Source organism: Penicillium longicatenatum, assembly GCF_028827895.1.
Source record: "Penicillium longicatenatum strain IBT 33135 chromosome Unknown contig_4_segment0_segment0, whole genome shotgun sequence".
In the NCBI taxonomy this organism is placed as follows: domain Eukaryota; kingdom Fungi; phylum Ascomycota; class Eurotiomycetes; order Eurotiales; family Aspergillaceae; genus Penicillium; species Penicillium longicatenatum.
The window spans coordinates 3850432-3875282 of record NW_026643122.1 but is presented as its reverse complement, the minus strand read 5'-3'; the positions used below and the strand labels follow the sequence as shown (position 1 = coordinate 3875282).

The following is a 24851-nucleotide window of genomic DNA, read 5'->3' as shown; positions in this document are numbered from 1 at the left end:
CTCGTGCGCATCATGTCTCCGCCTCGGAGCGGAATGCACCTATCAGCAGATAGACCCGTCAACGTAAGTGCTACGCCCAGACTGGCATTAGGTTTTCAGGGAGAATTCGGAGTAAAGCAGCTAATTGCCGTAATAGATTCGATTCTGCGAGCCTAATGATTCTGAAACGGATGGATGATCTAGAATCTCTGATCCAAAGCAAGGTCAATGACCCACTCCCAGCGAGTTTATCTAACAACGTACCTTCAACCTCGCCGTCTATCCCTTTCGAGGACATATCTGTAATCGACGAGCAGACTCAGTGGAAGCCGTCTTTTGCCAACATAGATGAAGTCCTGAAATGGCCTGTGTTCGACGATCAAAACCTCGGCCAGCAGTTCCGGTTACTCTCTCTGCCCGAGGAGGATAGATGTCAACCGGAACTGCCGATATCTGTTGATCTCGATTTCCATGCGGCCGATCATCTTCTTCGAAGCTTTTTTGATGACGTTCACATTTTCAATCCAACTTTGAAAGAGGAAGATGTTAGAGAATACATGAAGATTGTACAATTGAATGGTATTGGCTGGGATGCCACATCCTGCTTAATGGTAGGCTCCACTTCTTCGTCCCATGACTTGATTATTCACTTAATTCATTGAATGGCAGCTTCTCATATATGCCCATGGCTCTATCGCAACACCGTTTGTCAACAATGGGCCAGGTGTATCGTCTTCATCTTTTCGCCAGTCAAAGGGCTTCCTCCAGGCCGAGTCGTATTTTTTTGCCGCGCAAAAGCGAATGGGCATGCTCCTTTGCAGAAATGGCGCGATAGAAGCGCAATGCTTCTTTCTGGCTGGTGTATACCTTATGACAACATTGCGACCAGTCGGAGCTTGGAGGATGTTTGTACAGGCATTAGCTTGCTGCCAGGGCTTTTCCATCCATCGTACAAAGGATAATGCCTACGAAGATGAATGGAACACCAAACAGAGGATATATTGGACATGTTTTAAGTCTGAGTTGTAAGTATTACAAACTCTGTCTGATACGCCATCTTATCTCATGACTTTCCTTTGCCAATAGAGAACTCCGGCTTGAGCTGAACCTTTCACAAAAGAATGTGTTAGATTTGAGTTACCCAACCTTTTTCCCATCGCCACCTGATGGACTCAAAACCAAGGACGAAGCAGCATGGTACTTTTACTTGGCTGAGATTGCTTTGCGAAGACTGGAGAATCGCATTTTAGGATACCTTTATCAGCCAAATGCGCCTATCCCAGTATCGAAGATGGAATTTGCAATTCTTGATTTTGAGGAGCAAGCAGATGCATGGTATAAATTATTGCTTTTCAACCGAAAAAAAAAAATTGGAGTGTCCTAACCTTTCTGTTCTCTTAGGTTGCGATCGCTCCCTGAAGCCTTGGCTCTAGATATCGAAACCCCCGACAAGGACCAATACGAGCCTTTTCGATTCATCCTCAGTGGACACTTTCTCGACTGTCAAGAAACAATGTACTGGCAGTTTTTAGTGGAGGCTATCCATGGCCGAGCCCACGATAGCAACGATCTATTTCTTCGGAAGGGGCTGAAGGTATGCGTAGATAGAATCCAGCAGAACCAGAAGGGCTTCTACCACCGTCACCATGGGACATGGCTTATGCTCCGATCTTGTACAAGGAGCGCACTAGTCCTACTTGCCGCTGAGCGGAGTGCGAACCTTGTGCATCTGCTGCCAATAGGCTGGGAGGAAGCGGTATTCGGCGTGATTAAAATGCTGAAGTTTTGGAAGGACGAGTCTAAGGATGTTTCTGAGATGTTTGAGATTTTGCAGGCACTTCCGAGTGCGAGGTTATCTAGTTACATGGGACTAGCTTGCTAATGCATATATTTTACACTTGTGCTCGAACTTTCACATAACTCAGAAAGCACATTTTGCACCTGCAGGATACGCGGCCAGGATCTAGTTGAATTGAGTTAGGCTAAAATCCACAGTAATTGAACATGCCAAATACAATTTCCATTCGCTCTGTATGTCTTCTGAGTAGGAAGGTATTATCGGATGCATGCAATCTAGTCCGCGATGGAATTGCGTTCTAAATTCAGCATCCAACCCCGATACTCCGCGATGAACGGTCTTTTCCCGCTTGTCTTTTCCCGGTGATTTCCCCACTGCAACACATATTCTAGGCACAATGTTCCTTAAGAAAACTAGATAAAGCTTTTTATAAGAAGGAGATTCGCCCTTTAAAATGTCCAATTTTGTTTTTAGATCTTTTTCTTTACATTTGATCATCCCCCCAAGATGTCAAACATCGACATTGAACATGCGCTCGAGGAACTCTCATTGAACGAAAAAGTCTCCCTACTATCAGGTTTGTGGCGATCGTTTACAGAAAATGGCACCGCTAACTGCATTAACAGGAGTCGATGGCTGGCACACGGCAGCAATCCCACGACTGGGAATACCCCAAATTCGCATGTCAGATGGACCCAACGGTGTTCGTGGCACACGTTTCTTTAATGGAGTGCCCGCGGCCTGTCTTCCTTGTGCCACAGCGCTTGGTGCCTCCTTCGACACCGAGCTTATCTTTTCCCTTGGAAAGCTTCTCGGTCTAGAGTGCAAGGCCAAGGGTGCTCATGTCCTTTTAGGCCCGACTATAAACATTCAAAGAGGGCCACTGGGCGGCCGAGGTTTTGAATCCTTCTCGGAGGATCCTGTGCTTTCGGGCTCTTTGGCTGCGAGTTATTGCTTGGGCGTACAGACTGAGAATGTGATCCCGACACCAAAGCACCTCGTCTGCAATGACCAAGAACATGAGCGAGTCGCTGTTAGTGCACTCGTCACTGAGCGTGCTTTAAGGGAGATATACCTGCTTCCATTCCAACTAGCCATTACAGGAGCTAATCCTGGTGCTCTTATGACCTCTTACAACAAGGTCAATGGATGTCACGCTAGCGAGAGCCCCGAATTGCTTCAAAATGTTGTTCGGAAAGAATGGAACTATAAGGGACTCATCATGAGTGATTGGTTGGTTGTTCATGTCTTATTTGGTTTCTTTGGCTGACAAAAAACAGGTTTGGAACCTATAGTGTGTCTGAGGCTGTCAATGCCGGTCTGGATCTTGAGATGCCCGGCCCATCTCGATTCCGAGGGCCTGGTTTAGTGCACGCCATCACATCGAATAAGGTGTCAGAAAGGACTATTAACGAGCGGGTTCGTGCTGTGTTAAGCATGGTAAATCTAGCGGCCAAGTCGAGAATTCCCGAAAAGGCACCCGAAATACAACGAAACTTTCCCGAGGACAAGGCCCTACTTCGCAGAGCAGCATCTGATTCAATTGTTCTTCTCAAAAATGATGATGAAATACTTCCTCTCGATCCTACGAAGAAGACTCTCGTGATAGGACCTAACGCCAATATCGCGGCATATTGTGGTGGAGGCTCTGCTGCCTTACCAGGGTACTATGTCGTTACTCCTTTAGAGGGAATCACAAACAGATGTACCGGCGACGTTGCATTCACACAAGGAGTCTATGGTCACAAAGAATTGCCCCTCCTTGGCACTCAGTTAAAGACCGAAGACGGTCGAACCGGGTACATGTTCAGCGTGTTCACTGAGCCGTCCACGAAGAAAGACAGGAAGCCGGTCGAAGTGTTGCACATGACGAGTAGCTCCGCATTCTTGATGGACTATAAACATCCCAAAGTTCATTCAGATCTGTACTACATCACGATGGAGGGAGTCTATCAACCTACTGAAAGTGGGTTGTATGACTTCGGCCTGACAGTTGCCGGTACCGGAGAGCTTTTTATCGATGGGGAGCTGGTGGTTGACAACAAGACCACTCAGCGGCAAGGAACCTCTTTCTTCGGTATCGGTACTCCAGAAGAGCGTGGCTCCAAGTACCTCGAGGCAAATCGAAAGTACAAGATATCCGTGGACTACGGTACCGCTCCCACTTCCAATCTAAAACTACATGGTGTCGTCTCATTTGGGCCTGGAGGAGTGCGAGTTGGAGGATGTCGGCGGATCGATGGAGAATATGCCATCCAAGAGGCTGTTGATCTGGCAAAAAGAGCTGACCAAGTCGTGTTGTGTGTTGGCCTAAGTGGTGAGTGGGAAAGTGAAGGTTTCGATCGTCCACACATGGTCCTTCCGTCTATGTCAGATGAATTGGTTGAAAGAGTACTTGCTGTTCAGCCAGATGCGGTGGTGGTTGTGCAAAGTGGAACACCTGTGAATATGCCATGGGTTCAAGATACCAAAGCTTTGCTTCATGCCTGGTATGGTGGAAACGAAACAGGAAATGGCATTGCAGATGTCATCTTCGGAGATGTTAATCCGGTAGGTACTGGGAGTACTCAGCATTGACATCTGCTAATAATATTTCAGACTGGAAAGTTACCTCTCAGCTTCCCAGAGAGCATCGAGCAAAATCCAACATACTTGACTTATCGCTCAGAAAGGGGCCGGGTACTGTATGGCGAGGATATCTACGTGGGCTACCGCTACTATGAGAAGACCAAAGTAAAGCCACTGTTCCCTTTCGGCCATGGCCTCTCATACACTTCGTTTCGTCTTTCAGATCTTTCCGTCTCACAGCCTTTGAAAAATTTGAACAAAATCAAGGAAGAAGTACTGGAAGTTCTGGTGTCAGTGGAGAACAATGGGCCCCGCAGTGGCGCAGAGACTGCACAGGTCTTCATCTCACCGCCGTCCAGCTCCAGCGTTGCACGTCCTGTCAGAGAGCTCAAGGGCTTCAAGAAAATAAAGCTGGAGCAGGGTGAGAAACAAGAGATTTTAATTACCATTCCACTTGCTCTAGCGACCAGTTTCTGGGATGAGGGTCGTTCGGCATGGCTTAGCGAAGCGGGTGAGTATACCGTCAGTGTCGTTGGTACCGGGGAGGAGAACTCGCTTTCGGAACCATTTACTATTGCCCGCACCAGGGATTGGAATGGCTTGTTTGGACCTGCCATACATGCTCCTACTGTGCAGGTCAATGGCAATGGAAAGTAGGGTCGCAATTTTACCAGGGGTAGCCCGGGATTTGGTACAGTCCAACAAGTCACATTATGATGAGAGAGTCTATAAATAATTAGTAAATATGATGTTAACCGAGATTTCTTTTGTCGTAGAAATTCAGCGGCATTGAGAGGAGTGTTCACACAGCGTTCGAGTTCGGATTTTGCATCGTGTCCTCTCCTGCAACTCCTATCCATAGTCCAGGACCTTTGTGCAAAACGACCTCATTATATGCTTGGAAATGTTACAAGGCGTTTAGGCGTATTTTATTCTTGCAGACACTACGAAAATCTGAACAATGCGTAATTGACAATTGTTTCATCGCCTCACCGTCATGATGGGAAATATTTCAGTCAAGGAATGTAGATAATATTTAGGCCCAGATAAAGCGATTTCACGACTAAGAACTCACAATCGGCATGGATTGCTGGAAAATCATATACCCGGTTGACCTTGATACATAACTATCATGCTAGCACTAACCGTGGAAATCCGCCCACTTCATGCGACTGATGTCAATTATCACGTCGTTGCATATGCCACCCCAATATCCGAGAGACCATTGCCTGCGTCATTTACAAGATAATCGGGAAACACTCCAAAGTAAGCATATCGCTCTACATAGCTTTGCTCATCCAACCATGGCAGTACCTGCTGTAGAAAGGCGATCTGCTGCGCATCTGACCCATAACACTCAAACTCTGTGATCCACACAGGCAGATTCAGCGTCTGATATGCCTCTGTAACGTTGCCTTGGAACCATTCGGCACCACTTTGTCCGTTGCCCGGGTCGCAGTCTTGGTACCAGTGAATTGCAGCAAAGTCGAAGTAGCACCCAGTGCAGTTTCCCAAGAAATACTGCGTCCATTGGGCGGAGTCATAGTTGCCGCCGGAGGAAGAGCCGACATTGTTCCAAAGAACATTCGGCATGCCAATCTTGACCTTCTCGGCAAACGGCTCCATGTAGTTCTGATACCCCGCCGCTGCATTAGCCGGCAGAATATTAGAAGAGCCTGAATAAGTTAGATCTGGCTCGTTGAAGCCGAGAATGTTCAAGGTGCCTGCAGTTTCGACCGCAGCAGTCCAGTCGGGGTCAGAGCCACTGGGGAGGCCCCAAAGCATGGGAACACTGCGTCACACTGTCAGCATCCGCCATATCTTAAAGAAAGCTGCTTGCGACTATACAATTCAAAGTCCGAATCTAGGCCCCAGGATGGATATCCCCAGTCATAACCCCATGAAATCTTAGGGTACCCCGCAAAAAGATTTGCATAAGCGGCATTACCGTCGGGATTGTTGTTGTTGTATGCTAATCCACGCTTCGCGACGATGGTAGCAGCGGACCGCTTTGCAGTATCGGAATGGCTTGAGTGGCCTTTAAAGTTTACCCATTTGGAGTAATTCCGGAGCACTTTATCGACGATAGCCTCCACCGCAGGGATCTCAAACTGCTCTCCAACCACGAGTAGCGGCAGAGCGCAGAGTACTAGTGCACGGGTAAGAATCATAGGTGCTGGAGGCAGCTAAAGATTGATAAAATATTTTCTGGTCGCTGAGAGCGATCGATTCTAGAAGATGGAAGCAGGTAGTCTTCTACATATACGACCATCACCCCGCTATATTCTTACTTCACTCTAAAAAGGATGCCCCTTATCCATCCACGACCTGTCATTAGAGTTTCACTCTTACAAGCTGCTATGAAATTTTGGCGAAATCTGATGCTGGATAGCTAGTCACAGAATGCTCGCGGAGTGTCGGGCCAAGTCACCTTTGAACTCGTCTGTCTAATAGAGTCAACAAATAAACCCGAAATGCTGCAGAACATTCAATTCGGGTGAGTGGCTTCCTCGGCAGAATTTGAAGCAGCATAGCTAGAAACAGACAAATAGCGGAATATCGGGGTAAGCGTTATGCAAATTTTGACCACATCAGGCTAATGAAGTCAATTAATTAAAATCAAAATTCCACACGGTATTAGATCCGAGAATATGACACGCCGAAGCCCGGTCAATGAGGGGTTTTGCAGAATTTTTAGTGTAGGGTCGGGGCGTTCGAAACAATTCTCAATCAGGGGGCGTTTAGTATAACACATCGATGTAACACCATGTATTTTGAAGGGTGGGAATAATTGGCGAGGGTGAAAGGCAAAAGTTAAATAAATTTGAAATGCGGGGATTGGCTGTGACCTGGTCATGCAGGGGCATGCAAGTATATTGCTTTGGCTAAACATTGCCGGTAAATACCCGCATGCGATCCTAGTAAACGCGGGGGAAAGTCACTGGCCTTCTTCGTTCCCCACTTCAGACCCTCTGTCCTGCCTTATTCTCGCTTTTCGGGTTAGCAAAGGTGCCATCTGCCCAATCATTCCAGATATCGCTCATGATACCCAACAACGGGCACAAACCCCGTCTGAAGAATAACTGAAGAAACGCTCAGACTCGCTCGGGAAAAATTTGGCTTTAATTGGTAAAATTTAAAATTTTAATAAGGCTCCTAACCGGATCAGTATCCTGCTGAATGAAGTCAATCGTCCTCGGTCTTTCAGGGTTGTTGTAATAAATGGCATCAAAACCTCGTTCCGAAATTCCGCATGAGCTTACTTTCCACATTGCACTCTGTAATAACACTGACATAGGTTGTTCACATTCCGGTTGCCTACTCCTCCCGGTCGGTGAGTCCTAGTGGCTTACTTTTCCCCATACCTACCCACCCGGGCTAGAAAGGTCAGAGGGACTCATCTCTGACGAAACGCGGGGATGATTGCCAGATAGCCTCGAAATTTGAGGCAATATGTCATCTTCTAGCCGTCTGGTGCTCTAGTCCCTCACCCAATCTCTAGAGAAATTGGGATTGGTTCCAGGGTATACAGGTCAAATATCGTGTCTCGCACACGATGTATAAGAACCACGATGTTTCCCCAATATAATTCAAGTGGTTCTAAGCAAGCTTCCCGGCACCAACGAGTCTCAGTCTTCAATCATGTTACCTTACAAAGCTGTCCTGTTTGTCCTCTTCGGAGTGTCCTTTGCGGTTCCCGCGGAAAAACGAAGCTCTAGCTGGTCGTTCTTGGGCTGCTATACGGATAACGTCTCGGGGAGATCCCTGGCAGAGGGTATCCCTGCTCCTGGAGGGGCGACCAACATGACCGTACAGAATTGCCAAGTCGGGTGTCAGGCTTTAGGGTTCACTCTGGCTGGGCTAGAGTACGCTGATGAATGCTGTAAGTCCTATGAACCACTTATATCCACGTAACCTAATTTGGTCATAAGATTGTGGCAATACCCTTCGAAATGGTGGTGGCCCGGCCTCGGATGGAAGTACTGGCTGCGACATGGCATGTTCTGGAAATACTGCCGAGACTTGTGGAGGGCCCAATCGCCTGGATCTGTACCAATATGGTACTGCTGTATCCACCACAACATCTACTACAACGGCCACGGCTGCCACGGCTACAGGATCATCCAATTACTGGTACGAGGATATTGAACACCAGGGAATCTCCGCCTTTGGCCCCTCTGGATATACGGTCTATCGAAATGTAAAGGATTATGGCGCCACTGGTATATCTCACCCTTCTATTTGGTTTGGATCGAGACTAACCCTATTTCACAAGGAAACGGTGTTACTGATGATACGGCTGCGATCAACGCTGCTATCAGTGAGGGCGGTCGTTGTGGGGAGGGTTGTTCATCCAGCACCACCACTCCGGCAGTGGTATATTTCCCAGCAGGAACCTATTTGATCTCCTCATCGATTATAGACCAGTACAACACAATTCTACTGGGAAATCCAAACAGTCTACCAACGCTAAAAGCTAGCTCCGGCTTTTCTGGCTTTGGCTTGATTGATGGCGACAAATATTATACTGCATCACTCAACTGGGGCTCAACAAATGTGTTTTACCGCCAAGTGCGTAACCTTATCCTAGACATGACTAGCATCCCGGCTACTTCCTCAGCCACTGGAATTCATTGGCCCACGGCCCAGGCAACGAGTCTGCAGAATCTCGTTTTCAAGATGAGCTCGGCATCAGGCACGCAGCACGTGGGTGTTTTTTGTGAATCAGGTGCGTTGAACATTTAAGATTTTGGGGCTATCTCATTGCTAAATCGAACAGGTTCCGGTGGTTTCGTCACCGACTTAACTTTTAACGGCGGCTTATATGGCATCCAGGTTGGCAACCAGCAATTCACTATGCGCAACTTGGTTTTCAACAACTGCGTCACCGCTATCAGTCAGATGTGGGACTGGGGCTGGGTGTATCAAGGCATCACTATAAGCAACTGCCAAACTGGCATAGATATGTCCGCGGGTGGTTCATCCAACCAGGCGGTGGGCTCAGTGATTCTTGTGGACAGCACAATCACCAATACCCCGGTGGGATTGCTGACAGCATTTGCTGAAAACGTGGCCCATAATGTGGCCAATGGCAGTCTCATTATTGACAACAGTGTTTTCAGTAATGTCCCAAATATTGTCAAGTCTACCTCTGCAGGCACTGTTCTGGCAGGCAGCAGCGGCACTGTGACGGTAGCTGGATGGGGTGAGGGCAACAGTTACACAACCTCCGGCCACACACGTTTCCAAGGCTCGTTCACTCCCATTACTCGACCTTCAGCACTCCTAAGTGGCCCCAACTATTACGTCCGGTCGAAACCCCAATATGACTCCCTCGCGGTCTCCTCTTTTAAGAGCGTGCGCAGTGCTGGTGCCGCTGGTAATGGAGTGACGGATGATACGAGTGCATTACAAAGCGTGATCAACAGTGCCACGGCGGCTGGACAAGTGGTGTTCTTTGACGCCGGCACATACAAAGTCACTAGCACTTTGTTAATTCCTCCGGGGGCAAAACTGGTCGGTGAAGCATACTCGGTGATCATGTCCAGCGGCAGCTACTTTAACAACATCAACTCCCCCCAGCCTATCGTTCGAGTGGGCAATGCCGGACAAGCTGGTCAGGTTGAATGGTCCGACATGATTGTTAGCACACAGGGTGCCCAGCCTGGGGCCATTCTAATCGAGTGGAACTTAGCTTCCTCCGGGACTCCCTCGGGAATCTGGGATGTCCACGCCCGCATCGGAGGGTTCACAGGCTCCGACTTGCAGGTGGCTCAGTGTGAAAAGACTCCCTCCAGCACCTCTATCAACTCCGCTTGTATCGCCGCCTATATGAGTCTGCATGTGACCGCATCAGCCTCAAACCTATACATGGAGAATGTGTGGCTGTGGACCGCAGACCACGATATCGACGACGCATCAAATACCCAAATCACCGTTTACAACGGGCGCGGTCTCTATATTGAAAGTACCGCTGGAACATTCTGGCTGTACGATTTACCTTCAATTTTTGGTTTACGGGCGCAGTGAGCTAATAAGGAATAGAGTCGGAACGTCGGTGGAGCACCACACTCTTTACCAGTACCAGTTGGCCAATACTAAGGATATTTACATGGGATTCATCCAGACGGAGACACCGTATGTTTTTCTTCGTTCATGATCCTCAATACTGCAGTGCGGAAGTGACTAACCCCTCGAACGTAGCTATTATCAACCCAACCCATCAGCGCCTGCACCATTTACTGTGGAGTCCTCGTTGAATGACCCCAACTTTTCTACTTCCTGTTCTGGCCAGTCCGCAAACTGCAACGACGCCTGGGGGCTCCGAATTGTGAACTCCAACAGCATCCTTGTATACGGTGCCGGGCTTTATTCGTTCTTTAACAACTACGACGGCAGTAGGCTGAATCCTTTCTCTTTTATATAATTCCGAACTTGGTTCAGAAATGCTAATCTTAGACTAGCCTGCAATGCCCAAAATGGCCCCGAGAATTGTCAACCGAATATCTTCGACTTGGAAGGAACTGTCGAATCAATCGAAGTCTACTGTTTAAGTACTGTCGGCGTGCAGAACATGATCAGCCAAAACGGCGGATCTCTGGCACTCTACAGTGATAATGTTGATGTTTTTACTGACACCATCGCCTTGTTCCAAATTCCGGCCTAGGATCAGCTTAAGGTTCGATTTTTCATACATCATCAGTGCTCTGGTTACTTCTTATACTTTAGGGCATACAAATTTAAGAAAACAAAGAAAAGAACTTGTTTTGTACTTTTGGTAGCTTTATTTCTCCCCTTATAATGAAAAGAGAAGAAATGCATCTTACGCGTCTATTAACCGTTAATACTAAGACACAATTTATCTAAGATCATAAATATATAGATTTCTTCGGGGATAGTAGGGGCCTGGGGAGGATGTAATAGAGGTAGTGTCCTCTTATTAAGTAAATAAATAGTGCTATAGGGCAAAACGCTCCTTTGGATTTAGACTAAGCTTCTAAGGACTAAGTACTCGATAGATGCCTCTATTCTAGACCTAGACAAAACCCGCGGGGGCTACTAAATTCTAGGTGCCCATGGGTCCTTAGTTATATAGGCCGGGATAATATGGTTTTAAGTACCACGCCCACTCCTATAGGATTTTTTTTTACCTATTTCCCGTCCTAGGTATAGCCATAGGTTTCCTATAGGAGTCGCAAAATTACCTATATCTATATAAAGTCCCTATATAATCTACTAGCTAAGAATGCTAAAATATTAGTAATTTATCTAGTTTCTATATATAATATAAACCCTATTAGGTCTAAGTAGTAGTTATTATACTATGGTATATCACGGGCGGGCGGGGTTACTACCCCATCAAAAAACTGGTTAACTTTGAACCCCTAGAGTCACCTTTTTTAGTGGTCGGAATGCTTTGAAATTCGGTTTGCGCATAAAACGGAGGATGTTGTAAATCATAAAAAAATCTAGGCTTCCCCTAAGTCTAGAATATAACGGTATTGGTATCTTGTTGACGTAACGGCATTGGTATCTGGCCTGCTTTTTCTGCCTATACTTAAGGAACGCACCCTAACGGTATAGGTGTCTAATGGAGTTACCCCTATGGGTTAGAGTAGACCCTAAACCCTTTCCCCACCCAACCCCACATCATCTCAACTTCCAAGATTCCAAGGTTCCAAGGTTTATCTTCCAATTCCTAGCAACTCACGGAAAATGGCGTGGCCACTTCCCTCAGAGATAACTGGCCGTATTGTGTCACTCATCGAAAACCCATTGACTCGTATAGACACCAAGCTCAGATTGGCTCAATATGCTACAGTGAACCGCGACTGGCAGCCCATTATCGAGGAGCGAAGCTGGGCGAAAATCCAAGTCAAGACAGGAATCCCGTTGAATCTAGACGAATTTGAAAGATTGACAAAGGATCCACGACGCCAATCATATATTCGGGATATCGAATTGATCGTGGAGCTCGAGCCTTACGATGAAGCTGCCAGAGCTCAATTCGAGACCGAATTTGAGCATGAGCGCAATAATCAGATCTTCTCTGAAGCAATCCGCTCAGTCCTTCAAATCGTTGCGAAATGGAGACCATCGCAAGGTATCTCGCTCTCCATCAAAGTTCAGTCCCCTAGTGATCTGGTTGCTACTCCAAATAGACTGAGGCGAATAAAGGCCGCCCGTGGCGAGCGGACTGCAGATATCTTGAACCGCAGATTTGAGAGAAACTACCTTCGACTTAATGCATTCGAGAGCCAGACAGCACCAATCAGCATTGTGCATAGTCTCAAAATAGAGGCCTTAGCTGACAGACGACAAATTGAGGCGATTTCGTGCGCGCGTCTGGTTTCGAGATTTCCTAACCTCCATACACTTAAGTTGCTATTGAATGACACTTGCAAACGCGATAAGGGTCTAAGAAAACGCAACCGCGACGGTATGTTCCATCTACAGCCAAACCATCTATTCTTCACTACATAGCATGTTCATTTTCCCAGTTTACTAATGGTGTGTTTAGAATTCGCTGCTCATTTTCACCTTTTACCGCCTAGCGTAAAAAATTTACACTTTCATTTTAATTATGGGCCACCTATGAATCACAACTTTCTCCCCAGATGATGTCACAGACGAAGGGGTGGATCCTCTCAGCTTGAAACTACATAAGTTCTCACAGCAATTAGAGACACTCAGTATCGACGGAATGACATTTGGAAATGAACTTTTCTGGCCACCGGAATCAAACGATAACTCGCCATCATGGCCTGATCTGAAAACCATCAGCATTGATTATATGCCCACAACCCCGTCCGGGAAATGGCTCTTTGTTGACCGTTCTGATCGCGACGAGGACGATCAATATGAGTCCATGGATTCAGATCCACATGATGAATGGCCAGAATATGTGAGAACGCCACTCGAAGATCGCAGCAGCGGGCCCTTCCGAGAAGTCAGTGTGCCAGGTCTCTTCAATGAGCTATATATGGCCGTGGGCCAGGCAGCATTGCGTATGCCCAAATTGGAGGACCTGCGTATGGACACAGAATCGGGAAGAGTCCATCATCGGTTCAGATATTCCACCGAAGGCGAGATATGCGCAACATGGTCTGACCGTCTCGGATTCCAGCCCGAGGAAAGGGTTCTGGAACTGTGGAAGCAAGTGGCTTCTGAACATACCGGTCAATCCCTCAAAGTCAAATTAACCTACAATTAAGAAGGCATGATCTAGAATATCACCAGTAGCCTTTTGGGAATGTTTGAAGGTTGATGATATTGTATTTCAGCTGTTCTCATTTTAGGCTTTTGTGTTCCAATTTCGAGCGGCGATTTGAATCGACGGGATCATGCTATTCTCATTTCGGCACCAATTAGATTTTTCAGGAAATAGAACACTAAGATGTCTCTTCCTTTGGACCTTTCCCTGAAGCGTACTATATATGACCGATTACCATATTATAGGCTCTAGGCCTGACTGAAAGTTCTCCCGAGCTGAACTTTCGCCATATCACACTCAGGTGATCCTATGAATGAGATTATAGAACCTCATTTGACCAGAAACTAAGACGAGACACCAATACAGTAGGCCTCCTTTGCCCAAAAGCTTTGTGCGTAAGAGAATGATTAGTGACAACTTGAAGAGGTGGAGCAAAGATCAGCGGAAGGGGAAGACTCACTTCTCACAGGCATTGTTGAGGGCCGGATTCCACTTGTCTACAACAAATTATCAAGTTAGCGGCTGTCTAAACCGTGTATCCTGGACTAGAACTGACATAGATTTGTAAGTGTGATTTTGTTGCGGTCGGCGAATGTTTGGCACCCATCATCGGTCTGGGCTAAGGCATATGCATCGCAGTTTGATGGGATATCTGCTTGTGTAGGACCTGGTGGCGTGATGCTTGTCCCGGTGGATGTCTGGCTGGCAACTGAAGAAGTTGTTGTTGTGCTGATGGTCGTCGGGGCCTTCACACAATAGGCATCATCAATTTCAAGATCAGTGCAATCCTCTGTATGAGCATATTGATTAGTCTATATTCCTTGGTTGCCTTTCTCGTGAAATCATAGAACATACCTCCAATTGCTGGATTCCAGGCATAGAATTGAGCCTGAGAGATGGAATACTCTTTTGTAATGCCCAGGCATGTGTCATTTGCCATGGCGATGTACCACTCTTCACAGCCTGAGACTATTCCGGTCTATGTAGGCCCTGGGGCACCACCAGTGGTTGTTGTAGAGGTAACGCTGGAAGTTTGGTTATAGGCCACATCTTCCCATCCAGGCCCTTGGACACAATACTAGTAGATTAAACTAGCAGTCGCAAACCTTTCACGGACAACAATCAACTAACCGAAGCCTGCATCCATAGGTTGGTGCAATCGGCACCTAGAAATTCTGATGAGAAAATTGTTATAACAGATCGAAATGATAACACATGCACCGACTGCGGGGTTCCACTTATAGAGCGCAGAAACCGGTATATTGTTGGCACGGCAAATTAAGTCACAAGAGTCGCCTGAGAACACGAAAATTTAGTTTGCGTTCGATATAATGGTTCGGTTGAATGAAAATTTCACTCACCATCTTCAGTGCCATACCAGTCATAGCACTCCGTTGTAGCATTGGCGGTCGAATTAATCGGAGCGGGTACGTATGGCAAGGTTGTGGCGGGAACAGCTATATGGTAGTTTCAAAGTTAGCTCTTGCTGGGCAGCAATATTCTGCATGGGCCCTTGAACACATTACTCACACGACTGGTTGTAGAATGAGCCACAGTACTCAGTCTCATTTGTGAGTTTGCATCCTGTCATGGTATAGTTCTGCCCATTAAGAACACTCGGGTTCCAGCGCACCCAATTGATTGTGTCAACGCCAAACAAAGACGCTGCCTGGTAGCAGGGAATAGGCCCAAAGTTGTTCTCGAACATTTCGAAGCACCCCGTCAACGAGCCACTAGCTAAGGGATAGGAAGCGGTCGTCGTGGTAATGTTTTTATATGAAGGCTTCGTGGCTGAAGGAAGACTATCCCAAGTCATTGAGGGGTCTGCAGTGAATGTGGCCATGCTAGTGGTTGTCGTTCCGCCGTATCCAGAATAAGTGGAAATGTCACCCACAGCCTGTACACAGTAGGAGGAGTCTGCAATAACGGTTAGTCGTCTCTTGCTTATGGTTGCTCTGTGGCGAAGGAGTCGATATTCACCTAGCCAGAGATTTGTGCAGTTTGCAACGATTTCAGGATTCAGAAGGTTGAAATCGCTTAGTGTGATGCCAAATTGCATTGATATCTGTGCACAACTGGCTAAAAGATGTCAGCGCAGGATTCAAGAAAAGTACAGGCAGTCGTCACTTACTATCTGCCTCGGTGACATTATACCACTGTGCACAGTTGGTGTTTGACCCCGGGCCAATATTGGTCGGAACAGAAGCAGCTGTATCCACCGTAGTGGTGCTGCCGATGTCAGCTTCAACATATCCGACAGAGTTGCTGACACAAATAATGTGACCCTTCTCGTTATCCCAATTGGCACAGAAGGGATCAATCGCCAAATTCCAGGAGAGGAGCTGAGTCAGAGTTAAGTTGAAGGAAGAAGCAACTCCCAGGCATGTATCATTCTGTTGAACAAGGTATGGCTCGCATGTGTTCTGGACACAGAGCTCAATGAGGTCCGCAGGCCAGTTCGCACACCCGCCAGCCAAGCCATTGACGCTCAAAAGCTGATCTGTGGCCACGGAGTTGCTTTCAGCAAAATCATCGCAGGTACTACCAGTTGGAATTGGAACATATGATCCAGTGCATGTCTGTGTTTTCGAATAATTGGCAATAAAAGTGCTGAATAATCACAGAAGAACGTTAGTTGGGAAAACGCAGCTAACGCAAATTCATATTCTCACTTTTGATCGCTCATGAACACTGGCGTCGGAGTTGGAATCGGGGCCACTGTGACACCACACGAAGATGCGGATGAAGAATACTGGCTGGCAAGCTCATCAATATAACCCATAGGGTTCTCCAATTGCATACGTATGATTCCGAGGCCGCAGTCTCCACATTCATTTACTTCAGCGCCGTTTGAAGTTCCATTTGTACGCAACGTATAGCAAAAGGTAGAAGGATTAGCTCTAGTTCAAACGTTAGGAAATATCAATACTTATTACTTGCAGGGCTGGAATCCTCACCCATTGGTCATGCAAGTAACATTGTCGTTGGGAAAGAATGAGTCAACGATGGCAATGGGTTGGCTGACACCCCCTCGACGTTATAGATATCGTCCGAAATACCGGTGCCGTAGACATACCCTGTAGCGTTTGATGGGGCGTCAGTGTAGATATCATTAGCACAATTTGAAATTACGGAATCTCGCATTGTCGCAATCGAGCCCGAGCAGCCGGATGTGCATAGCTCATCGAGGTCATTTTCTGTAAGACCGTACTCCAGGCTCTGTGCTCTGATTCCACTCGAGCAATCCAGCGTCGCAGCTAACGCAGTGGCACAGTCGGTTGAAAACATCGTAAGATCAGAAAGATTAAATAGTTGGGTCGTTCCTGTTACTTCCATAGTTGTTTCCACGAGGAATTCAGCATACCCAGTGGCCTTTGGCAGCCCTGTACCGGGCAAAAGCGCAGGAGAAGCAAGAGCATTTCGGCGAGCACGAATGCCTTCATGAGCACTTGCCTTGTGGTGAGAACTAGCAGTGACAAGGAGCGGCTCAACAGCAAAGACGAAGAGAAGCGCCCGAATATAATGAATGGGAGCCAAAAAAATGGCCATGTTGTAAAGAACGAATGAAAGATATAGAGATCGAATGGACTTCACTCCTTCATCACTACTGATGAAAAAGTGGGAGGGTCTTGAGAAGTTGACTGGTCTATGCTTGACAACTAGCGTAAGAAACCAACTCCCTTCGCAGGCATTCAGTCTTGAACTTCTCCTCAATTGGGACAACTAGCTAGACCCTGAACAGGGAACGGTATGCATTATCGGTTTTCGCGGAAACTAAAGCGCGGAAGTTAAAGATGAAACGATTTAAATGCGTTGGGGCAAGTGAATGCGACGGTGCATCCGATGTATTCCACTTGCTTTGCTCATTTTTAGAGGGTCCAATAGGAAAGAAGAAGAATACCGTGGGCTGCCAAAATGGGGGCCATTTTCGGGACTAGAGCCTCAAAATAGTTCGCTTGAAAGAGAAAAGGGAAAAACTATAGCATAGCCGGGCTCGCTTACGGTGGGTTAAATGCCTCACACGCCCACTTAGATCTGATCTGGTAGATGCGGTAATTGACCGAGAGACTGAAGCAGCATAAATTATGAAACAAGCGTCGAAAACCCCACCGACTAGTTCCACGACCTAGAGTAGGTGTAGCGAACTAGATTGTTAGTCGATCTTGGCGTTAGAGCTGGCCCATAGTCATTAAAGGGCCTGAGCGAAACGTGAGAAGCTTGTAATGAACAATTGATAACATGGAAAACGGCCGCAACCCAAGCCATTACAATACTTAGCTTCAGAATTCACCATAATTTGACCAGACAAAGGATTAAATAGTATTCATTGAGTTATTGAGGCAACCGGTGGAGACCGGATCTTGTGATTTGTTCATCAAGGGCATCCGAATTCCCGAGGATTCAGGGCACAATCGGCTCCACAACTCGCCTGGTGGAACCCTAATCCCCTAGTGAATACGACCTTAAATGAGGGCCTTGGCCCCAAAAATATGCGTTGTGTACAGAATGCTTCTTTCGAGCGGAAATTATACCTCAAGTGCTTCTACACTGCATTTCCGGTGTACTCCGCAGTCATTAGTCTGTGATGAGTACTAGTCAAGCGATTCCCTAGACGCTTTAATTGTTTCGTGTAAATTTCAATCATTAATTTGTCCCTCTCTTTTGTCTTCAACTGTTTTCCTCTCCTTCACATTCATTTTGCATACTTAGTGTTCCTGGAGAAAGTTACGATGCCCTCCAATGGGCGAAGATCGAGGGGGCAAACCTGCCTCCGGCTTCTTCTTTTTGTTCTTCCGGGACTTTTCGCTCTCTTCACTTCATTCATTCTCTTGAAACATACCTCCCGTGATATACCTGCTCCTCTCGTGGAATCACCCCCCATCTTGGAGGATGCCTACGACCTTCCTTTCCTGATAGACAGTGACACCTGGGCATTGCAGCATAGCAATCGCAGTGAACTTCGTCGTCGAGGAGATATCAATCAGCCGCAAACCTACTACTGTAAAAAGGGAAAGCCCTGCTCAAACGGCGCTTGCTGTGGTGAAAGTGGCGTCTGTGGATTCGGGATAACCTACTGCGGTACTGGATGTACCTCTAATTGCGATGCGAAAGCCGAATGTGGCAGAGAATCCAAATCTGGGGATGCCACATGTCCTCTGTAATTCTCCAGCGACCCTATGCCTGCTTTGTTCCTAATATGCTCATTGTTTCTAGGAACGTTTGCTGTTCTCAATTTGGATTCTGCGGTACTACTGATGTAAGCATTCCTTTCAGTTCTGAAACAACAACAAGATTTTAATGAAAGAAAGGACTTCTGCTCAATCGGGTGCCAATCGAATTGCCGCACGCCCGCCAGTGGTGGGTCCGGGGGTGATGTAAGAAAGGACATCACTGCCTACTACGAAAGCTGGCGAGCGGATGATTCTAGCAGCTTTTCAGTCAATATTGAAGAAATGCCAATTGAAGCGGTCAATGGTGTAAACTTTGCTTTTGCTTCCATTCAACCCAAAACCGTAAGTTCAAGCAGGTCGATTGCTCTATAACGCATCTCACAAATTTTCAGTATAAAATCGTACCCATGAAGAAGGGGTCTTTCGATCAGTTTGCTGAAGTGGCAGATGTGAAGCGAAAGAATCCAGATGCCAAAGTTTGGGTATCTATCGGTGGCTGGGACTTCAGCAATAATGGGTATGTACTTCCAAAGCTAGCGAAGACACGCTGTTTATGGCTGCCTACATCACTTTGCATTTTGCTTGATTCCAGATTCGAGACTTACTAGGCACCAGGACCTCGACACAGCCGTTGTTTGGAGAAATTGCAAGCAATGTCAAAAATCGGGCTACTTTTGCAGACAATCTATACAAGTTCATGAGGCAGTACGGATTTGATGGTCTGGATGTTGACTGGGAATACCCAGGTGCTGGAGACCGTGGCGGCACCGAGGCTGATGTTCACAACTTCCCTCTTCTTCTCCAAATGATTCGTACTCGGTTCAAAGCTGCTAGCAAGAACTTTGGTATCTCGATAACTGCGCCAACATCATACTAGTACCTTCGTTGGTTTGACATCTCTGCCATCGCGGACGCCGTGGATTTCATCAACTTTGTGAGCCCCCCCCCTCTTTCTTTTTTAATGATTGAGACATACAGCTGACTTGTAAAAGATGTCGTAAGTACTAGTACCAATCTGAGTATCGACGAAACCGTCTGATATTCTTTGCAGGTATGATCTTCATGGCGTGTGGGACGCCCATGATCCATATGGAAGCCACATATACGCCCATACAAATTTGACGGAGATCGAGCAGAGTCTGCAGCTTCTTTGGAGAAATAATATTGATCCTGCAAAGTTCAATCTTGGGCTTGCATTTTATGGAAGATCGTTCGAGCTGAAGGACCCTTCATGCTTTCACGCTGGGTGCGAATTCAAAGGGGCTGGGGCAGCAGGCGACTCGACTAACACAGCGGGAATTCTCTCATACATGGAGATCCAGGACCTTATAAGTGAAGGTTTAAGTAAAGGCTCAAACTCGATCATGCAGATGTATGATCCCGAAGCTGCCGTCAATTATCTCATTTACGACCAAGGGAAAAGCTGTTAATTTACTTCCGGCAGCGTGAATTCAATGTTGGCAATATCTCACTAATATATGGTGTATGGTGACAGGGGTGTCTTATGATGACAAGAGGACTTTTCAACAGAAGATCAACTTTGCTAACTCTCAAGGGCTTAATGGACTCTTCATCTGGGCGATTGATATGGATGACCTTTCATATACTGCTCTCAAAGCTGTGACCGGAAAAGACCTAGCCCCCGTCTTTCTTCAGAGTAAAACACTTGATTACTTTAACATCGACAAATGTTGGACTACGCCGTGCGGTACTGACTGCGCGGAGGGCTTCACTACCATGGTAACTACTCAATAAAACTTCTGGGGAGTTGCGTAACTTTTACTGATTATTTTTTACAACTTTGAATCGAAAGGACAACGGTGACAGCTGCCCTTCAAAGCAAGTACGCAATTACTGCTGCCCTTCTTGGGGTGCACCGAACCCAGACAAGTGCCACTGGAGAGGAAGCCCCAGCACTTGTTTTGGACAATGTGAACCGGGCGAGGTAGGTGTTATAAGCTTGCTTTATGATTTATGATTAATCACTACATTTTGACATGTTCTGACAATATTTTATGTGAATATAGGTACTCCTAACCACGGATCAATGTGGAGGTGGAAGTTGCTGCGGTTCTGGTGTCAAGGCATATTGCTGCCCGGCTACAAACGGCGCAGCAGCCGTGGAAGCCTGTACCACGAACTACTTCGGATGCCCTTCTAAAGAAACCGCAAACGCTAGAAATAATTGAGGGTTGGGCAGGCAAAAACAACATATGTTGCCCTAAATCCCTGGAGTTCGAAGACTGCTCTTGGCATGGAAGTAGCTTCACTTGTTCTGGAAATCGTTGCCCTGCGGTAAGTAAAGTTACGCCATGATCCTTTCACATATCTTTTTAATGCAAAACTATACTATATAGGGTCAGATTGAGATTACGCGGAGCAAGGGAGGTGATGGTTCCGTTCTTGGAAGTTGTATTTTCGGACGGCAAAAGGATTTTTGCTGCGATCCACCATTCAAGTGAGAAGATTCATCTGCAAACGGCCCCAACCAGCGAGTTAATGAATCAAAAAAGCGGCACCGCCTTCCTACCAGTTCCACTGGATAATCTCTTTCCAGAGGATCTACCCGCTGCAGATGCTCCTATCTACTATGAAGCTTTTGACCGCGCACAGGAACAACAAGAAAATCCCCACTGGGAGGACCAATACACTGATGACCCTAACAAGGAGCCATTTGGTAAGATATCATCAATAGCTTTGGCATGCACGGAGAAAGGGGTTTCTGCTAACTATTATAGCGTGGACAATCATGGTTGGCGCCGAAGCCGACGTTCAGTCGCTTCGTAAGCGCGATGGCTCCCATCTGCAGACTTTCGATTGCCCTAGCCCAAAACCCGAGGATTACAGCACTCAGACATTTAGAGCAGTCTGCGAAAGCGAAAGTGATGATAACAATTGTGAAGACATCATGATTGGTAGTGTCCGTGGTACTATTATCCGTTTACCTGAGGAGTGTGGTCCCGACGAATGGGTGCGAGCTGTCTCTTTCAAGGAAATAGAGGATCACCCTCTTCCGTCCCATCTGTCAAAGAGGCTTCACAGCAACCCTAATATTTATGAGATTAAATACGACTACAATCTGAGGAATCTTCGTCGAGACGGAGGCGAGGTGCACGTGTGTTTCGACGCCTCGGTTCATCCAGGACATTGGGATGGTATGTTTATTATGTTCTCGGATCATCCTTCTAGTACTAACGTGGGGTATTCAGAAATTGTTTCATCCTCTGCTTCTGGCTCAAAGAAGAAGGGATCCCCGACAGAATGGCGCGAGACTCATATGGACTGGTTTGAGCACAGGCTCAACAAGCGTGGGTATGGAACAACGGACTCCTGGTGGCTTGGTCGTTTCAATGTGCTTCTTGATTCCCATTCTGACTATGGCGTCAAGAAGCAATTCCATTTCGAGCAGATTCTCTACAACTCCGCGAAAAGGTGTGGCTCGGGAACCGCACAACTGAGTGCTACCGTTGCGGGTGATTTGGCAGTTCGCCTTGACTACGGCATCTCAATGATAGGGACTCTCCGAAACTTTGACTTTAGCGAGGCATACGCTTACTTCAATCTCCATAACCTTCATGTCGATACTATGGCGGAGGTTTATGCCAATGCCGTCTTTCGGTATGAGTCGGAGGTACTTCAACTCCTTGACAGATGGGATATCTTTGAGGGAACGTTCAACATCAATGGTCTATGGTCTATTGGTCCTTACTTCGATGCCACTGCTCAGCTCCAAGGGTTGGCCACTCTCGCCGGCACAATACGTTCTGGCATGAGCTTCAGTACTGAGTCTAGTGGTGATCGATTCACTTACATGTTCCCCCAATCTCTTAACAAGTTCCCCTCTGCGTCCGTTATCAAGCCGAACATTGGGGTCACTGAGATAAAGGCGTCTCAAAAAGCCTCTATTTCAGCAGACGGCTCATTAACGTTGACTATGACTCCTAGTCTTGGCTTCCAAATTGAGCTGGATGTTTTCGGTGAGAAACTGATTGATTCGCGGGTTTCGGCGGCTTTCCAGAACTCTATGACTGTTCGTGTCGGCGCAGGCGGTAGTACCTCTGGTGATCTTTGCAATGGAGCTCATTGCGGACTTGATTACTCATCGGATGTCTCAATTGGTGTTGAAAACCCGATTCCCGGATGGTCGTCGGGCGCACAAACTATCAATGTCTACGGAGTGGACAAAGAACTTGTGCCAATGAAATGTTACCCTTGGGCGAAAGCTATTTCAAAGCGCGAGATGAGTCCGGCTATTGATTCAAACGAAACAATGGGACTCTCCATGAACGGTGGACTTTCCAAAAGAACGGACGAAATGTCAACGGCCATTCTATTCCATGATGTTTACGGATCCGCACTTGGCTGTGCGACGGATACAGATACAGACAGCGGTGATTGCAACAGGGCAGTTCCTGGATGGACAGATGGGTCCTTTTCTGATAGTATCATGTCAAAGCGAGATGCAAGTAATCTTCACCACTTTGATAAACGGGATGGAAAGCGGCTCAGTGTTTGCCCTAACAGCAGAGGCACTTACCTAATCCAATCGAAGTCTCCTACCTGGCCACCATCCAGCCAATTAATGAGGGAGGCTGCTAGCAATCCATTCAAAACTTATGGAGCCAAGGATAAGGACGACTGCACCTCATATGGTGAGTTAGCTAGGCAAACATAATTCCAATGACATTACTGATACATTCACAGATTATGGAGAGATTTCTGCTCCTCCATCAAGTGGATCCAGCAAATGGGCCACGGAGCACGTTCTAGTGAGTCTAATTCCTTTCTTCCTTTCTTTTTGTATTGTGATCGTATGTTAACACGTAAAATTAGGAATGGCAACTCGTAAGTCCCCATGTTGGAGAAGATCAATGGTTCCTTCAAATGTTGGGTTGTGCTAACTCCCGCAGTATGTGGATTTCTGGCAGGACTTTACAGAAGGGAACAGTGACCTGTTCCAAAATCCACTAACAACAAACTCCGAAAAAGTCGGGGTTTGCACATATGTCAAGACTTAGTAGGACTCGAAGTATATGTCTTTGGGTGCATAGACAGGCCATCCCATCGATCTTGTCGCCTATGCTTTCCCTAGCTCTAAGGATTTTCGTGATGAGTTGATGTTGATTGATTCAACTACGAACGGAGCAAAACTTGCGTAAGTTATATCATCCCCGCGGGGGGGGGGGGATACACTCAATTGAAAACTGACGAATGGACACAGAATCTGGGGAGACCAACTCATCCGATCCGACATCAAAATGTGAAATTATCTTAACGCCGGCGGTAACGATGACTACAACACTAACACTGCCATCAACGTCTGCAAACATGTCATTTTTGCGATGAAATATATTCTTGAGCCACAAGTCTCGAGTGTTCTCGTAAAACAGGCCACTCGAATAGGCAAATACTTGTACGTTATTACCGTCACTCATATCAATTTATGACCCCGAACTAACATGATCTTCCGCGCCAGTGACGATATGGAAAAAGTCATTGAGAATTATGTAAGTTGTTTTAAGTGCATTCCAACGTTGGCGTGAAGATGGTTGACTGATTATGACCCAAAGAATGACCCAAATTGGAATAAACACAAGTACCAAAATCTCAATTTGGGAAATCAATGGCGAACCTTCATGTATCAGCAGTGGCCACTGGCAGTGAACAAACAAAAATGTGAGTTTCTTCTGATCGTTTTCCTGGACGCTCTTACTGATTAATCAGCTTTCTTGGACAAATGGGTTCGAGACATCGAGCAGTTCTTCCAGCCCAACAGCGACGATGAAGATGCGATGGATGGGGCTGAAACGAACCAAGACGTCTTGGATCGCATCAAAGCGTTGAAGGATGCTTATGCCGCCATGCCGGCTATGCCCAATCCCTTTCCCTCGTCTTGGCAATAGGCCATGACGCCTGTGACGGAGCTTCCACCTCAAGCAATCGTGGATATCCAACATCGGACCTTTTCAAACACCAAAATACGTGCATGTACATTCAAAGTTATCCAGATAACTGTACCCGACGAGTATCAGGCTATAAAACAAAACTTAAAGAGGTTCCTTAGAAGTGATTCCATTCCTGTCGCTTCCCAATTCCAATATTTTCGAACATTTCTGGCCCA

The 24851-nt window shown here is 46.7% G+C and overlaps 7 protein-coding genes across 7 annotated transcripts; 5 read left to right on the top strand and 2 right to left on the bottom strand.

Moving 5' to 3' along the window:
- Positions 1 to 155: 155 nt before the first annotated feature.
- Positions 156 to 1861, top strand: N7484_008233 (transcription factor domain-containing protein; the record flags this gene model as incomplete). Its single annotated transcript, XM_057118620.1, has 4 exons — positions 156 to 590; positions 649 to 1004; positions 1066 to 1314; positions 1381 to 1861. 4 exons carry the CDS (start codon positions 156 to 158, stop codon positions 1859 to 1861), a joined length of 1521 nt encoding a protein of 506 aa, XP_056971655.1.
- A 423-nt stretch (positions 1862 to 2284) lies between these two features.
- On the top strand, positions 2285 to 5002 carry N7484_008232 (beta-glucosidase; the record flags this gene model as incomplete). Its single annotated transcript, XM_057118619.1, has 4 exons — positions 2285 to 2354; positions 2404 to 3010; positions 3058 to 4327; positions 4376 to 5002. The coding sequence occupies 4 exons, from the start codon at positions 2285 to 2287 to the stop codon at positions 5000 to 5002; spliced, it is 2574 nt and encodes an 857-aa protein (XP_056971654.1).
- Positions 5003 to 5530: 528 nt separating this feature from the next.
- On the bottom strand, positions 5531 to 6516 carry N7484_008231 (glycoside hydrolase family 128 protein; the record flags this gene model as incomplete). Its single annotated transcript, XM_057118618.1, has 2 exons — positions 5531 to 6137; positions 6194 to 6516. The coding sequence occupies 2 exons, from the start codon at positions 6514 to 6516 to the stop codon at positions 5531 to 5533; spliced, it is 930 nt and encodes a 309-aa protein (XP_056971653.1).
- A 1471-nt stretch (positions 6517 to 7987) lies between these two features.
- N7484_008230 (exo-beta-1-3-glucanase) lies at positions 7988 to 11012 on the top strand (the record flags this gene model as incomplete). The annotated part of the gene is given in 7 exon segments (XM_057118617.1): positions 7988 to 8228; positions 8278 to 8568; positions 8622 to 9074; positions 9126 to 10371; positions 10391 to 10483; positions 10550 to 10743; positions 10810 to 11012. The coding sequence occupies 7 exon segments, from the start codon at positions 7988 to 7990 to the stop codon at positions 11010 to 11012; spliced, it is 2721 nt and encodes a 906-aa protein (XP_056971652.1).
- A 1049-nt stretch (positions 11013 to 12061) lies between these two features.
- N7484_008229 (uncharacterized protein) lies at positions 12062 to 13559 on the top strand (the record flags this gene model as incomplete). The annotated part of the gene is made up of 2 exons (XM_057118616.1): positions 12062 to 12785; positions 12964 to 13559. The coding sequence occupies 2 exons, from the start codon at positions 12062 to 12064 to the stop codon at positions 13557 to 13559; spliced, it is 1320 nt and encodes a 439-aa protein (XP_056971651.1).
- A 344-nt stretch (positions 13560 to 13903) lies between these two features.
- N7484_008228 (LysM peptidoglycan-binding domain-containing protein) lies at positions 13904 to 17108 on the bottom strand (the record flags this gene model as incomplete). Its single annotated transcript, XM_057118615.1, has 12 exons — positions 13904 to 13946; positions 14020 to 14056; positions 14116 to 14349; positions 14415 to 14513; positions 14559 to 14637; positions 14691 to 14734; positions 14781 to 14855; positions 14921 to 15016; positions 15090 to 15638; positions 15691 to 16169; positions 16232 to 16459; positions 16585 to 17108. The coding sequence occupies 12 exons, from the start codon at positions 17106 to 17108 to the stop codon at positions 13904 to 13906; spliced, it is 2487 nt and encodes an 828-aa protein (XP_056971650.1).
- Positions 17109 to 19012: 1904 nt separating this feature from the next.
- Positions 19013 to 24633, top strand: N7484_008227 (glycoside hydrolase family 18 protein; the record flags this gene model as incomplete). Its single annotated transcript, XM_057118614.1, has 19 exons — positions 19013 to 19072; positions 19123 to 19247; positions 19346 to 19508; positions 19608 to 19664; positions 19723 to 19727; positions 19782 to 20155; positions 20226 to 20438; positions 20558 to 20675; positions 20966 to 21025; positions 21088 to 21407; positions 21469 to 21885; positions 21940 to 23382; positions 23435 to 23499; positions 23564 to 23575; positions 23641 to 23724; positions 23782 to 23885; positions 24207 to 24237; positions 24301 to 24406; positions 24455 to 24633. The coding sequence occupies 19 exons, from the start codon at positions 19013 to 19015 to the stop codon at positions 24631 to 24633; spliced, it is 3936 nt and encodes a 1311-aa protein (XP_056971649.1).
- Positions 24634 to 24851: the final 218 nt, after the last annotated feature.